This window comes from Zootermopsis nevadensis, unplaced genomic scaffold (assembly GCF_977971745.1).
Source record: "Zootermopsis nevadensis isolate Lab colony 2312 unplaced genomic scaffold, Znev_1.0 Znev_ptg000022l, whole genome shotgun sequence".
Classification (NCBI taxonomy): domain Eukaryota; kingdom Metazoa; phylum Arthropoda; class Insecta; order Blattodea; family Termopsidae; genus Zootermopsis; species Zootermopsis nevadensis.
In genome coordinates, this window is record NW_028259154.1 from 12012830 (window position 1) to 12027425 (window position 14596).

The 14596-nt window shown below is 39.6% G+C and overlaps 1 protein-coding gene and 1 pseudogene across 5 annotated transcripts in view; one reads left to right on the plus strand and one right to left on the minus strand.

The window, feature by feature from the left end:
- LOC110837810 (intraflagellar transport protein 81 homolog) overlaps positions 1-14596 on the plus strand; it is a 27086-nt gene continuing 12490 nt past the window's right edge. For all 5 annotated transcript variants that reach the window (XR_002545856.2, XR_015536555.1, XR_015536554.1 and 2 more), the window contains exons 1-9: positions 1-147; positions 514-632; positions 720-856; positions 2277-2457; positions 3456-3611; positions 5968-6163; positions 7319-7482; positions 9606-9791; positions 10781-10987. Coding sequence is in view for 1 of the 5 variants with exons in the window: in XM_022080354.2 (XP_021936046.1) it covers positions 33-147; positions 514-632; positions 720-856; positions 2277-2457; positions 3456-3611; positions 5968-6163; positions 7319-7482; positions 9606-9791; positions 10781-10987 (1461 nt within the window). In the remaining 4 variants the exon portion in view is untranslated. The remainder of the gene's footprint in view (positions 148-513; positions 633-719; positions 857-2276; positions 2458-3455; positions 3612-5967; positions 6164-7318; positions 7483-9605; positions 9792-10780; positions 10988-14596) is intronic.
- On the minus strand, positions 12722-13970 carry LOC147873017 (tubulin alpha-8 chain-like; annotated as a pseudogene).

The window sequence follows — 14596 nt, forward strand, 5'->3', positions numbered from 1 at the left end:
AAATCCTGCGCTTGCGCGTTTATCGAATTCCTATGGGGGGGGCGTCACTCTTGGTCCGTGCACTGTTCCGGTCGACGTCGCGCTTCAACTCAGAGAAAAGTTATCATCGAATACTGTTTTCTTTGTCTCCTGAAAAAGTTGTGATTCGTAAGTTGTGTTGTTTTATTAAATAGTTTATTCAGTTATATTAATTGTACAGACTTCAGAAAGCTAATAGCCATTTGATATCCGTATCGATATCAAATTACGTATCTACCTTAAGTGACTTGAAACAACGTGGCGTATTTTTGAATTGTATACATTGTTTTGCGGATATCCAAGACGTGTTTATACATTATATACATTTTAGAAAATTTTCCATGATTTGTTTTAGTGAACTACAGAATTACGAAATCTAACTATAATGTGAATGAGCGAGCTGAAGTGCGGTGTTCATAGGTTACATTTTATTGTTTGCTGTTTTCCGACTAGCTGTTTTCTTTAGTGTTCACATTTTAAAGTTTACATTTACAGCTTGCACAACTATGAGTGAAGAACTGAAGTACATAGTGAACGAGCTGAACAGGAACCCATTTAATAAGAACTACAACCTCATCTCCTTTGATTCATTAAACTCGGAGCAGTTACTTCAGGTACATTACTCCTACAAAATTTGAATTTGGCCTCCTACGTAATACATTTGAAGTTCCAAGTTTTGATTTCATGTTTTCCTTTTTCAGGTTTTGAATGATGTTCTTGCAGAAGTAGATCCACGTAATAAAGTGGATATCCGTGGAGAAGATCCTGAACAAACAACTGTCAGAATACTTGAGATGCTTAGAGTCCTTAAATTTAAGCCTGGACAAGAAATGTCTGCGTGAGTGGAAACAGTAACTGATGGCTAGATTATCTTAGGTCGTGAAGGTTGCCTGGGTTATGGTTTATGTCATATTGAACTGTTGGATCACATTTATTTTATTATGTATTACATACTATGTTAAAATTAACATGAATTTTAGTGCAGGCCCCCAGTTTATTAAGGGCTTATCAAACTGTCTGTCTCTAATTGCATGTAGAGGGTACAGCCATTTCTACTTTAAAAACTTGTGTTATGCCATAAAGTGGTAGTATGTACCTCACTTGGTGAACCCTTGCTAGTGGAATTTATTGCAACTAGCATTACTATCCCGGCTGAAGCTGAGAACCAAGCATAATGTTCTTGAGAAGCTTTATTTTTATCCTCTGAAGTCATTTACCTCAGTTTTTGTATTAGTTTTGTATTGCAAGTATAATCTGAAGAAAGTTCTAGGAGGGTAGGAATGAATGTTATATATTCTATTTTCCTGTTTTTGTGAAAAATACCACAAGTGTGGTGTCATAACTTCTGAAGTGGCATTAACACTGGAACAATATACTAGATATTTGAAACTTGAATGTATGTTACTTTCATGTTGTTGTTTAAAAAATTAAATCCGTGGCGTAACAGCTCCAGAGAGCCAAAGCCGACTAGCTTGACTGCTGGCCTCACGTTCATGTGCCTAAGCAGAGGTGAACGATCATCCAACCAGATATAGGGTGACGTGTGGTCAGCACGACGAACCCCCAGCCATTGCTAGTTTTCATGACCGGATTACGCTACTTATTGTAGCTCCCCAATTTCCTCACGATGCTGGGTTGGCACCGATCCCAACTGGTCAAGAGCTCATGAGAAAATTTCTTCTCCCCCGGGACTCGAACCAGTGCGCATTCCGTATCGCCGGTCTGAAGCATGATGCCTCAGACCGAGCGGCTACGGCGCGGGACTCATGTTGTTGTTTAGAAACAGAAAATAAATGACATTTTGACCTTAAAAAATGTTTGGGCTTGGCTAATGATTATAACTTGAGATGTGAAATTTTCATGGTGATGTTTTACTATAACATTTACTAATTTTGGAAAATTACATTGTGAGAAACGTTTTGGATACAAGTTTGATTGTTTCATAATACTAATTATCGTAAGAAATAAAGTTCTGGGACATAAATGTTAATTTTAGGAAATATGTGCAGTAAAATTGTTTTATTTCTTGAGCCTATGAAGCCTTTTTCTTTAGATTTCTGAAATGTGTCATGTCATTAATACATTTAGTCATTTCGCTGATGCCACTGATGATGACCTCTTGAGGTCGAAACGCGTATGGCAATAGTGTCTTATTATAGTGTTAATGGTTTGTTTACTCTATATTCTAATGCACTACACGGTATGCAAAGTTTTAAAAATAATATGATGCATTAGTTTATCTTTTTGTTTTATTCCAGGGCTGTTTTTTGCCAACGTCTTGTCCAAGGGGATAAACATCTCATTCATCCAATACTGGAATGGCTTTTAAAGAATATGGAAGATCTGAAAATGAGAGCCTACTTGGCTCAATATTTGGTGAAGGTAGAAGTGCCATTAGAGATACTAAGTGACAGAGATGTTTCTGCATTTTACGAAGAGGTAGGACTCCTGGTATGAGTTTGGGTTGTGCATCGGTGACTTTAACATTAATTTTCAGTTTAATCTGTATTGTTTGGAGTTCCATATGCTGATTTTGTATGTCAGAATTTTCTTTTTATAATGCACTAGTTTTGGGATTATTTGTAACCACCCAAAAACTTTCATTAGCGCTGGATGTTTCTAGTGCAATAGGTGCTCGCCTGGTGGACTTTTGATATTGATGAAAATCATTACATGACTTGTTAACGTTCATCCTATAAGGTAGAATTGATGCTTAGCGTGGCGATGAGTTATATAAAATAACCATTGTAAGGGAAATGTTTTGTTTTATTATGGCTGTAGCGTAATTTTCAGTTTTTATTTGCCAGGAAATTAGTGATTTTGACATTACAGTTCTTCCCAAATTCATAAGTAACTTCTGAAAGTAAAGTAACTGTTTATGGAATTTTTTAAATTTTGAATGCCTGCTACAAAAAGAAATACTGGAAACAAATTTTGTCATTTTTTCATACGTTTGAGCACAGGTCTACAAGTTCAGTGGATTTAATTGAAATCTGAAGGTGCCAGATTGAAAATTGCACTTTTGTATGTTGGTTTTGATATGGAGCGATACAATGAAGTAACAGGTTAAGTAGTTTTTATTATGTGTGATAGACATTAACAAGGATCAGAATTGGGTTACGCATTGGATGGTTGGGCTTCATCTATCTGAAAAATGTGTCTAGCCATGGTTTGTGTTGGATACAGAGTAAAACATAGCTACAGTGTAATGTGAATTAAATGTAAAATTTGTTAATCAGAACATTTCTTCAGGAAAAGTAATGCAAAGTGATCTCTGATAAATAGAAACTTTTAATCAGAGAAATTAAAATTAAAAACAGGAATTTAACGCTGGGCCCCTAGATACCTTTGAATGGCCTTGACCAGACCAATTGTTATGTGGTTGTGTTCAGAAGTTGGTTGAAGGTAATTACATTGTGATTCTAATTTTATTTCAGTATGAGAAATTGATAGAAGACTTTAAACTAGTCCACAAAGACAGTCAAGTGTTAAAGAACAGTGGCTATTCAACTTCAGAATTAAGAGCTGACATAGACGCAATGGAGCATGAGAAGGATATCGTCATTAAAAGAATTGAGCGAATGCAGCAGAAGGTGTGGAACAAAACCCCTAGTTTTGCACCAAACATTGCATGTTTTTATTAACCCTTTAGCACCAGTTTACATTTAATTCTTAGTCAGTACTGGGGATGGAGGATATTTAAATGTTTTCTCCTTTCTCTCATCCTCTTTTACCCGTAGGTGTCGAGGTTTTATTTATTTGATTGATCTATTTGGACAATGGTAGGACTCCTTGGATGAGTGATCAGCCCGATGCAAGGCCTCTACCTATACAAACACAAAGACGCAGACAAACATCCATGCCTTGAGTGGGACTCGAATCCACGGTCCCAGCGGCCAGGTCCATGCCTCAGACCGCGTGGCCACTGCGGCCGGCATATTTAAATGTTAGAGTTAGTTTTTCTTACTCCGTTTTGTGGCAGAAACAGCAAAGAGGACTTCACAGCAGAAACATTTACGCATGTTTTGTACGGAAGTCTTTCAGCATACCCCTGTGAATCTTGAGACATGATATAACTATAAAATCTGCCAGTTCCTATCTTTTTCAAGTACCTGAGTGAAGGCAGCACTGTCTGAACAATAAAACTGCTTGAAAAACCCTGTACATAATCAATTTTTTGTTTTGGTCAGTCACGGTAGAGACAAGATCAGTGAGACAGGTAGCTTAGAAAAGGGACTGGCATCAGGCTGGGCGATTGGGATTCGATTCCTGATGGGCAAGGGATTTTCTTCTAGCCTCTGCATCCAGTCTGGCTCTTGAGACCCATCCCTATTCAGTACTGGGGTCCTTTCCTGGGGGTAAAGTGTTGTTGGGCGTCGTGCTGACCACTCACCTCTTGTAGTGCCAAGGTTGAGAATGAGTATGAGCTATACCTCCTCTCCCCAGAAGTTCCTACAGGGCATTAGTGGGACAGCCTTACTTTTTAAACTTTTTAGAGACAGGATCGGATAGTAATTTAACACCAGCCACTCAAGCACAGAACGTTTTGAGAGATTTACATTCTAATTTAAGTGCCATGGGAAAAGTGACAGCACGTAATAGATGAAAGCCCACAATTTCCGCTTTGATTTTCTACCAAAAAGAATTACTATACGTAAAGAAACAGCTGTACAAAATGTTAGCTGGAGTGTTCTGCTGTACTTGGCATTCTACGTACAACAGGTGGTGCGATTAAATCACCAGCGTGCTCTGTATGTCTCACAGCATTGAAGGGTTAAACTGTGTCTTAAAAATGTTTTTCACATTGTATATTCAGTTTTATTTGTTTATTCATCCACTAATTAGAAGCGTACTTAAAGTGTGCACGCGCGCACACGCACACCCTGCTTAGACTAGTTGCTGGGTGGCTAGTGGGGCTAGTGGTTAGAGACACATGTGAGCTTGGTTTTGCCTTCCCATTGGTATGTCTTGAGGTTTTTTGTGTAGATTGTTCACTGGGTACCATGTGTGACAGAGTGAACCCGTAATCTTTATTAAAGTTGTTCGGATGTAGCTGGATGTTGATGGCTTCCCCCATGAGACAATCCAGGTACCTAGTAGCCATCCCTAGTATGGAGATACTGTCAAAATTTGTACAGTGTGTTGTATCAATCCCCCCCACTTAATGGTACCTGCACCTTGTCGTGGTGGTGGGGCTTGAGTACCTCAGTGACCCCAAGAGCTATGCTGGCGGTAGCACAGCTACTGGTAGGGCCTCCCTAGCCAGATTGGTCGAGGGGGGGAGGTCAGACTAAGACAGGTACCCTGGTCCTCCAGGTTGGGGGTTGGTCGCAAGGCTAACAACCTTGCACCGTAAAAAGGAAGATGTTTCGAAACCTCAATCAAAGCCTCGGACAGACGGACCTAACAGAGGACCGAATGGAAGAGGAGAATTGAGGAGGCCATAGAAGAAGAAGAAGAAGTATCAATCCAGTGTTCTGCCACCACCATTTGTTGTTCCGCAAGGTGAACATGTCTGCCCATGACCACCTGATGTGGCTGATTGCCTGTGAAGACTTCATTGAATTTAGTTACCTCAGAAGGTATATATCTTACATCATTAACCAAACATGTTTAGTGACATCAGGTAACTGTTTTAAATCAAAGAGGGTGTCATAATATTGCAAGAAATGTACGCAGGCTGTAGGTTGAGAACCTGTTTTCTGCAAGGTGTCATCACGCAGGAACAGACTCCATATAAACACACAGGCACTGGGAATGCCTGAAATATTCTATAATCCTTCTTTGTGTTACATAACTTATCATTTTTACAGTTTTCATATCTGGCTCTGTCTGCTTATCAATATAGTTATTCATTCTGAAAACTCGTCAGTTAAACTGTAAACAATTAAAGGAGGCAATAAAACCAATTCGCAGCATTTTCAAATCTGTTTCTGTATTATTCGATAGGTTGAGAATATTCACAATAAAGAGGCAATGCTGGAAGCTGCTCATGCTCTTAGGCTGGAGCGTGAAAGAGAAAAATCCCTTGGAAATCAGAAGCAGGAACAACAGGCATCTCTGACCCATACAGAACAGCAAGTACAGCGATTACAGCAGCAGTTAAAGGAAATGCAGCAGGCAGCCTCGGGAGCTACAGCAGAAGGTTATTTTTCTTTGTTGATGCTGTGTATTAACATGTTTTTTGTCATGCGCACATGCCTATTAAATGTCCTGAAATCAGAATATACCAATTTAATGTTTATAAAAGATGTAGTGAATTATGTGTACCTTCTTTTTTTGTACTTGAAAAAGAAGCAGCTTTCATGCCATTCATATACTATATAATATCAACATTGTCAGCATGTTAAAATTGAATGGTAGAGCAGATGACACTTTGTTACCTCCTTTATTTGCTGTGTGGATCATATATGAATTATATGTGGTAATCAAACGTAGGGCAGTCAAAAAGTTCCCGGAATTGTGGTATAGCACGGTAATGGTAGGACATATAGCAACGCTTACCTAATCACCTTCAAAGTAGGACCCTTGGGCGCACACACACACACACACTTGCTCCGTCGATCCTGCCATTGTTGGACGCACCGGCGGAAGGCTTTGTTTGGAATCTTCCTGAGTTCGGCCGTCACATTCGACACATCGCTGGTTGTGCAGCAATTCCTTGCCGAGAAAAGCATTCCTGTCATCACCCAACCACCATACTCTCTGGATCTCGCTGCGAGTGACTTCTGGCTGTTCCCTACTCTGAAAATGGGCCTCAAGGCGACGTGTTTCGCAACCATGGAGGACATCAAATCGAATGCGACGGCCGAACAACGGAAGATTCAAAATGAAGCCTTCCGCCGGTGCTTCCAACAATGGCAGGATTGACGGAGCAAGTGTGTGTGTGCGCGAGGGTCCTACTTTGAAGGTGATTTAGGTAAGCGTTGCCATATGTCCTACCATTACAGTGCTATACCACAATTCCGGGAACTTTTTGACTACCCCTCGTAGTTCTATACATTGATGATCCGCATTGTACTAGGCATACGGGAGAAACCACATTGCAAGTTTGACTTTCTTGGCATGTGAATATGAATTAAAAATATTAAAAATGTATTGGCTGACTTGTGGACTGTGAAGTATATACAGTGCCATCTTTGCATGGATAGAATGATAACAGTAATTTCATGACGTGCACAGTGGAACTTCTGTTACAGGTTTGTGTTTTGTGGATTTGATTATTTTGCAATGTTGCAGGCATAGTTATCTGTTATAAATGTGCTGCTGATTGAAAAATCTGTTTTATCACATTTTGCAGGGTTGTTACAACGTTTAGAAGAAGAAACAAATGTAAACACATATATTGTGAAACAGAAGCTTCCTAAGGAGATAGGTATCCGGAACAATGACCTTGAAATTCTTCGTCTTGTTCTCTCTGAACCAGTGATGAGTAGAGGAGATCTGGATGCTTTAAACAGTAAGGTAGGCCCATAGAGCTTACAATAAGTTCCCAGGAGTGTCTTTGGCCCCAGAAATACTGCATTTACTTGTAACCTTGCAGTCACTCATCTGTTCATTGTATCTTGTAGCCATTAATTTTAAATTGGTGTCATATGTTGTTCACAAGGATGAGAATGAATGAATCTATTTATTGGGAGTGTCTCTTGCTTCCACATGGTCTTTCGTTATCATATCGTGTTATTTTATAAGGGGTCTGCAGTTGCCGTGCGGTCTGAGGCGTGGGCCTTGTGTCGCTTGGTCGCTGGGACCGTGGGTTCGAATCCCACTCAAGCCATGGATGTTTTTCTGTGTTGTGCTGTCCTGTGTACAGGTAGAGGCCTTGCGACGGGCCGATCCCTCGTCCAAGGAGTCCTACCGAATGTCTATAGATCGAGGCAACGAAAAGTTGGGACCTGCAGTGCTTAGGCACTTGAAGAACGGGTCGTTCCCAGTATCCAGTTATTTTATAAGCTTTGTTTAACTCTTTGAAGCTCAATGGTTAGTGGGTGCATTACCTGATTTAGCATTGGGCAATTCTGCATTTTAGCTACAGAGTTTATGTATAGATTTTGAATGATTCCTAGAAGAAATAGCAATTCTTTCCCTGAAAAGTCTTTATAATGGAGATGTGTGTTTTTAATATTACTCGCATGAGCTTGGCTTCAAATGGTTAATAGGTGCAGTTACTGAAAATAGTTGAAATAAATATATAACTTTCACTTGTAAGATTTGAGGTTTTCAGAGCGGTGATTATGAATATTTCTGTCTGTAGTCTGGTCGATGCTAACCAACGTTTCAGAGGTCATACTACCTCTGTCATCAGGGCGATAACTTTCACTTGTGTATATGTGTTTAATCTTAAACTGGTTCTTAATGGTGGTCACTCTGCATCCACGAGCTATGAAACTCTTATGTCTGTAGAAGAGTGATGTGAGAATATTTCTGCTTCATACTCCATGAAATAGCAATGGTTATGAAGATATGTCATGTCAGTACTTGTGTTTCATGTATTCCACAGCTGCCAGATGTCTCTGTTGCCTGTTATTGTTGAGTCATGCTAATTTGTTATGTAGTTTCTTTTTTAATTTAAGACAAACAATGGAGGATAATATTAAAATTAATCTTTAGGAGATGGGATAGTGTGGACTGGATGAATCTGGCTCAGGATAGAGAGGTCAGTGGTGGTTCATGTCAAGATGGCAATGAATCTTCGGGTTGTGGCAGTCAGGAAATCTTTCTATCACAGAGTCCATACAGACTGCCTTGACATGAACCCAGGCCTCTGTAGGTAGGAGCTAGCATCAAACATCCTGAGCTATGGCATGAATTTATTATTACATCATGGAAAAATTAATATACTGGGTGCGGCAGAGGAAACGCATGTTTTTCGAATGGCTAGTACTCGGCAAGGAGGAGGGTGGGGGATTTCCTCTCCTTGCTAGTAGACAGCTTAGATGATGCAGTTTCAGTAGCCATGGCACCTTGGACCCGCGAGCATCGGGTGTTTGTCGTTGAAAATTATATCAAAAGTGGTGAATCCGTAATTGCCGCTCATCTCCTGTTTCGGTGATATCCCTTGGCCGCCTTGCTCATCTGACTTGTCCGTATGTGACTATTTTTTGTGGGGTTACCTCAAATCAAAGCTATACAGGAACATCCAGGAACTGAAAGATTCCATTCGCCAGGAAATCGCTGCTGTGGGGGAAGAAATGTTGGGAAGAGCAATGCAGAATTTCGAGGAAAGGCTGCAAAAGAGTGTACAGAAGGAAGGGCGTCACTTGACAGACATTATTTTTCAGAAGTAATCCAAAAATGTTCAACAAAAACTGCATTGTAAAACCTTTCTTTTGGTGTAATTAAAATTTTTTTAACTTGAAAATCAACTGAGTTATTGTTATTTGTAAAACATTCGTTTCCTCTGCCGCACGCTGTACAACTGATTTCAGAAATATTGTTTTATTTACAGTGTTGTGTGGAAGTTTCATTGTATATTTGTATTTTTATTGGCTGTTTAATATCATTATTATGTTGGAGTATATTTCCTTCCCTGTTGCATCCACACCCTGTTTTTTCGTAAATATTTCATATTTGTGTGTTTAATACAGATTCATTCAGTAAACAGTGAGATTACCCAAATGGTTGAGCACCACCTGGCTGCAAATAATCCAGCTGATGATAAGCTAGCACCATTCCGACAACAAGCTGCTATCATTGCACGTAAAAAGGAAACCACAGCAGAACATCTGACAGAACTCAGGAACAAACTTTCAGCAGCAGAGGAAGAACTGCAGGTAAAGTTTTGTTTTGTAACGTAAGCGTTTGATATCATGAACTTGAGGCATGAATTATCAGTTTTCCTTAGGATTAGGAAACACCATGATGGAAATAGAATACAAATAAAGTTTGGGCTTGGCTTTTGGGTGTGACCTGTATTTAATGTTGAGTATTAACTAGCATTTCAGCAAATATAACAGTTACTATTTTCAGGATTAATGTGTATTGGAGTGAATTCTGGAAGCCCTATGTAGGGCAGACAGTGAATGGCAAGGTAGAGTTGATGGTCCTGATTGGTGGAGTTAGGGAGCGGGCTGCTATCCAGTGGAAAAGGAACGTGTATTTGAGGTCAAGAGGTGACCGATTTTTTTTAATGAAGATGTGATGAAAGGAGGTGACAAAAGAGGTTATGGTGACTGTTGGATGGTAACTGTAACTGGCAACTAGAGTGTATGCCGGAATGTTGGTTAATATTTAACATTCAACGTGGCTCACACCTGAAAGCCACAAAAGTCTAAGGACAAAAATTCTGATTCATAGTTAGTGCAGGTTAATTAAGTAGATTCATGTTTTGTGGCAGTACCTACTTTTCTTTTGTACATTTTATATGAAGCAAATTGTTTCTTTCACACAGGAAATGAATTTAAATAATACTACTGTTAAGCATCTGTAATTCGATGTACAAGATACATCATTGTATATGTTCATAACTAATTCCAATATTAGTAATGAAAAATCTGTGCTGATTCTTTAGCATTGGTTGAAAATAATATTATTAAGCTTACAATTACGACTAAATTTACTAAAGAAGAAATCTATTTGTGTTAGTTGTTTTATATATATACTTCACAATTTTGAAGGCTGAATTGTATACATGCTGACAAAATAATACTATGGTTCATTATAGGACATCTTTGAATGCAATAAAATTACTGAAAAGACTTAGGATACACAAAACAAAATGTTTGAATAAAATAACTGGTGGTGTCATGAAAACATTTTACAGGAGAAGAAAAGTCAGCTAAAAGAATTTGCTGGTGAGACAGTGCTGCGAGGAGAAGAATTTAAGCGTTACGTGACCAAGCTGAGAGGCCGAAGCTCGTTGTACAAACGACAGAGAACTGAGCTGTCTGCGCTGAAGGCTGAGGCTGGAGTACTGACACGCACAGTTGAAATACTTCGTGCTCGAGATGAGGCCGTTTTGCGAGGACTGGTGTGTTTTTATTAGTATAATATTTTACTCAATAATTTCTTGCATTCAAGTATTTCAAAGCACATTTGTAATAGTGAAACACTGTTTTGCACTAAGACTCTCTGATAGATTGAATTTATTTGTTGAATGGTGTAATAGAGACTTAGTATACCTTCATTGCTTCTTGTCATCTCTCATGACTGACAATTAATAATTCATCATCTGTGCGGCAGTCATAGAATCCCCCACAAAATGTACACTCTGGTTAGAGATTCTACTTTCATACTTGCTATTGGGTAGAGCCCACTTTCTGCTTCAAAGTTGTTTCCTGTTGGTACCATTGACTGTCACTTTGCAATTTTACTGTTGCTGAACCAGGTACACAAGGTTTTAGTGTTTACTGTAATTATGCAATACTGTAAGTGTGTGTGTGTGTAATATTTGGATTATATGTTGATATTTTACAATCACATGTGTAGCATGCAAAATATGTGATATGTGACTTAAGTCTGAAAGTAGTATTATCAGGTAGTAATCTGGTTATCGGCCCCCCCCCCCCTCTCTCTTTATGAGGGGTTAGAAAAATCTAAAAAAATCTGAAATGTAGTGCTGTGACCTCTGTATAGGGGTTCCTTTTATCTGTTTGAGTCGTTTCATTTTTGATGCTGTGTAACGTCTCCACATGAATGTCTAAAGGGGAATGAGAATTGAGGTCGTGTGATACTAAAGGTGAGAGTCCAGGGTGTGGTTGTCTAGGTCAGGATACTGTGTAGTATTGTAGGTCATCACTAGTGTGCAGAGGAACGTGAAGATGGCTATCTTGTGACTCACTGCTCTGAAAACCGCAAATCCTACCCTGCTCTGACCACATTCTGGATATTGCTGGAATGTTTTTGGTTTATCTAGTCTCAGGATATTAACAGATTTATTGTAAGAGGTGTATTTACTGCAGAACTGTGGAGAATTCAGACCCCATTTCAGACATGGGAATTTCAGTTCCTAGTGTATAGAAATTATTTATTTATGGCATTTTTGTGCTGTGCTATGTGATTAAATTCCCTTGAAATTCTGTTCTTATTATAGGTGTGTGTGCTTTTACTCTGTTGTCCAAGTGGTTGTTGGAACAGTTAATCATAATGTGTGATACCTACTAACTCCATGTAGCAGATGTTGGTCATGATTATCGGGGTTGTAACATCATGTGGTTAGCAATGCTTTTAGAGGAATGTATCACCTCCTACAGGCACTCTGAGAACTTCAAGTCCATGGTTTAGGATTCTTCAGAGACTAATATTTGCTCAGTTTGTCAAATTCCTTACCTTTTATGGAGCGTGAAGGTTTATTACCATGCTCACAAGTGTCTACCACTGGTCTCCATCCTGAGCCATGCAAATTCAGTTCACATCATTGCACCCCTGTGCCATGGACCACTTCTGTACAGGTTTTCACCCAAGACACTTTGACAAATTCCGTCTCGGCTCGTCTTTCTAAATTCTACTTTGGATTGTGGTTGAGCCCTGTGTGAATGGTCCGCCAGTTGAGATGTCCGCGGTGGTAAGTTTTGTGTTTTTCTTATATATTGTGTTAATCATCCAGCGGAAGTTGCACCAGCGTATATTTTGGTTGCGATCCGCAGACCTCTAGGTTATGGGCCCAATACGCTTACACTTTTTTTTTTAATACCTTTCAAAATGAACTCATTCTAATACATCGGCAAGCACTGATCGACAGGTCGAAACAATTATGAGACAAACACAAAAATCTTACAATACTGGCAATCCAAACTGAAACTGGAGTAGACATTTAGTGCTCCTCTGCACCCTCTTCTTCTCCTTAAACAGAATCCTTGCCTGCCTCCTCGTAATCCCTCTCCAGGGTTGCAAGATCCTCGCGAGCTGCTGAGAACTTGCTTTCATCCATATCCTCACCCACGCACCAGTCAACATAGTCACGCCTAGTGTACGTAAGGTCGAGTGTGTGGTCCAGGCGAGCCCAGGCCTTGGCAGTGGCAGTCGTGTTGGACAACATGCACGCGGCATGCTGCACCTTGGCCAGGTCTTCTCCAGGAACCACAGTTTGTGGCTGGTAGTTTAAGCCAAACTTGAAGCCAGTTGGATACCTGTCCACAAACTGGATCGAGCGCTTGGTCCTGATGGTCTCGATGGCAGCGTTGACGTCCTTGGGCTTAACGTCCACTCTGTACAGCAAGTATCCGGCCATGTACTTTCCAAGTTGTGGGTCACATTTCATCATATGGTTGGCAGGATCAAAACATGCGTTTGTAATTTGAGGTACGGTAAACTGCTCATGGTGTGCTGTCTCAGCTGAGGTGACAGAGGCGGGGGTCGGGCACCAAGTTAGTCTGCAATTGAGTTAGGTCAACATAGTGAGGGCTATGGAACCGGAGAGGAGCAGTATTGGAAGATAAATCTGAGCAATCAGTCTGTTAAGGTTGGTGTAGGTGGGACATACCTAAATCAAAACAAAGTGTTTTGTTTCACACGAATTCAAACAATTCTGTTTTGATTTAGGTATTAAACATGTGACCACTACTCCATATTATCCCCAGCCTTCCCATGTGGAGCGTTTCAATCGGAACGGGCTCATCTCTCACAAAAGAAGTTGCGTTACAGTTAAGTATCTGTGTGTTGTAAACTTGGAGAGAGGTCCAAGTGAAGAAAGGATATTGTCCTTTTGAATTGTGTAAACCAAGGGTAATTAACTTTGTTAATAATTTAAGCTAGTTGTAAATTGTGTAAACCAACGGTAATTGACTTTGTTTATAATTTAAGTTAGTTGTAAATTGTGTAAACCAAGGGTAATTGACTTTGTTTATAATTTAAGTTAGTTGTAAATTGTGTAAACAAAGGGTAATTGACTTTGTTAAAAATTTAAGTTAGTTGTAAGTTGTGTAAACCAAGGGCATTAACTGTGTTAATAAGTTAAGTTAGTTGTAAAGTTAGCAGCCGTTAACTAACATGGCTGATGAACTTACGATCTTCATGAAATTGCCTGGTTGGCCGTGCGCAGTTGTCCTTTCCCCCACCCCTTTACCTTTCCATCCACTCCTTGGGACTGTGTTATCTGGTAACTGGAAGACCACTTCTGTGCAGGTTTTCACCCAAGACACTTTGACAAATTCCTTTTCGGCTTGTCTTTCTAAATTCTACTTTGGATGGTCCGCCAGTTGAGACGTCCACGGTGGTAAGTTTTGTGTTTTTCTTATATATTGTGTTGATCATCCAGCGGACGTCGCACCAGTGTATATTTGGTTAATTTCGTTTAATAATTCTTTTGTATTGTGTTGTTAAATGATAAAATACACTCATTTAGATTTTGTTTTCTATGTGGCTTCTTTTAATCGAACTGATCCATGCTGATTATATTTCAAGCTCTGATTACTGGCCCACCCCCTTTTATTTATCTAAGATCCATTTTAATATCCTCCCTTCTTTGCCTAGGTTTCCCAGGTACTGTCATTCTTATCAGGTTTTATGATCAAAATTGTATATATGCGTTTCTCCAGTGCATGCTATATGTTCCACCCATCCCATCCTTCATAGTTTGATCACCCCAATAATGTTCTGTTAGGATTTTTACTGTGCTTTTTCCATTCTATTATTCTATCCC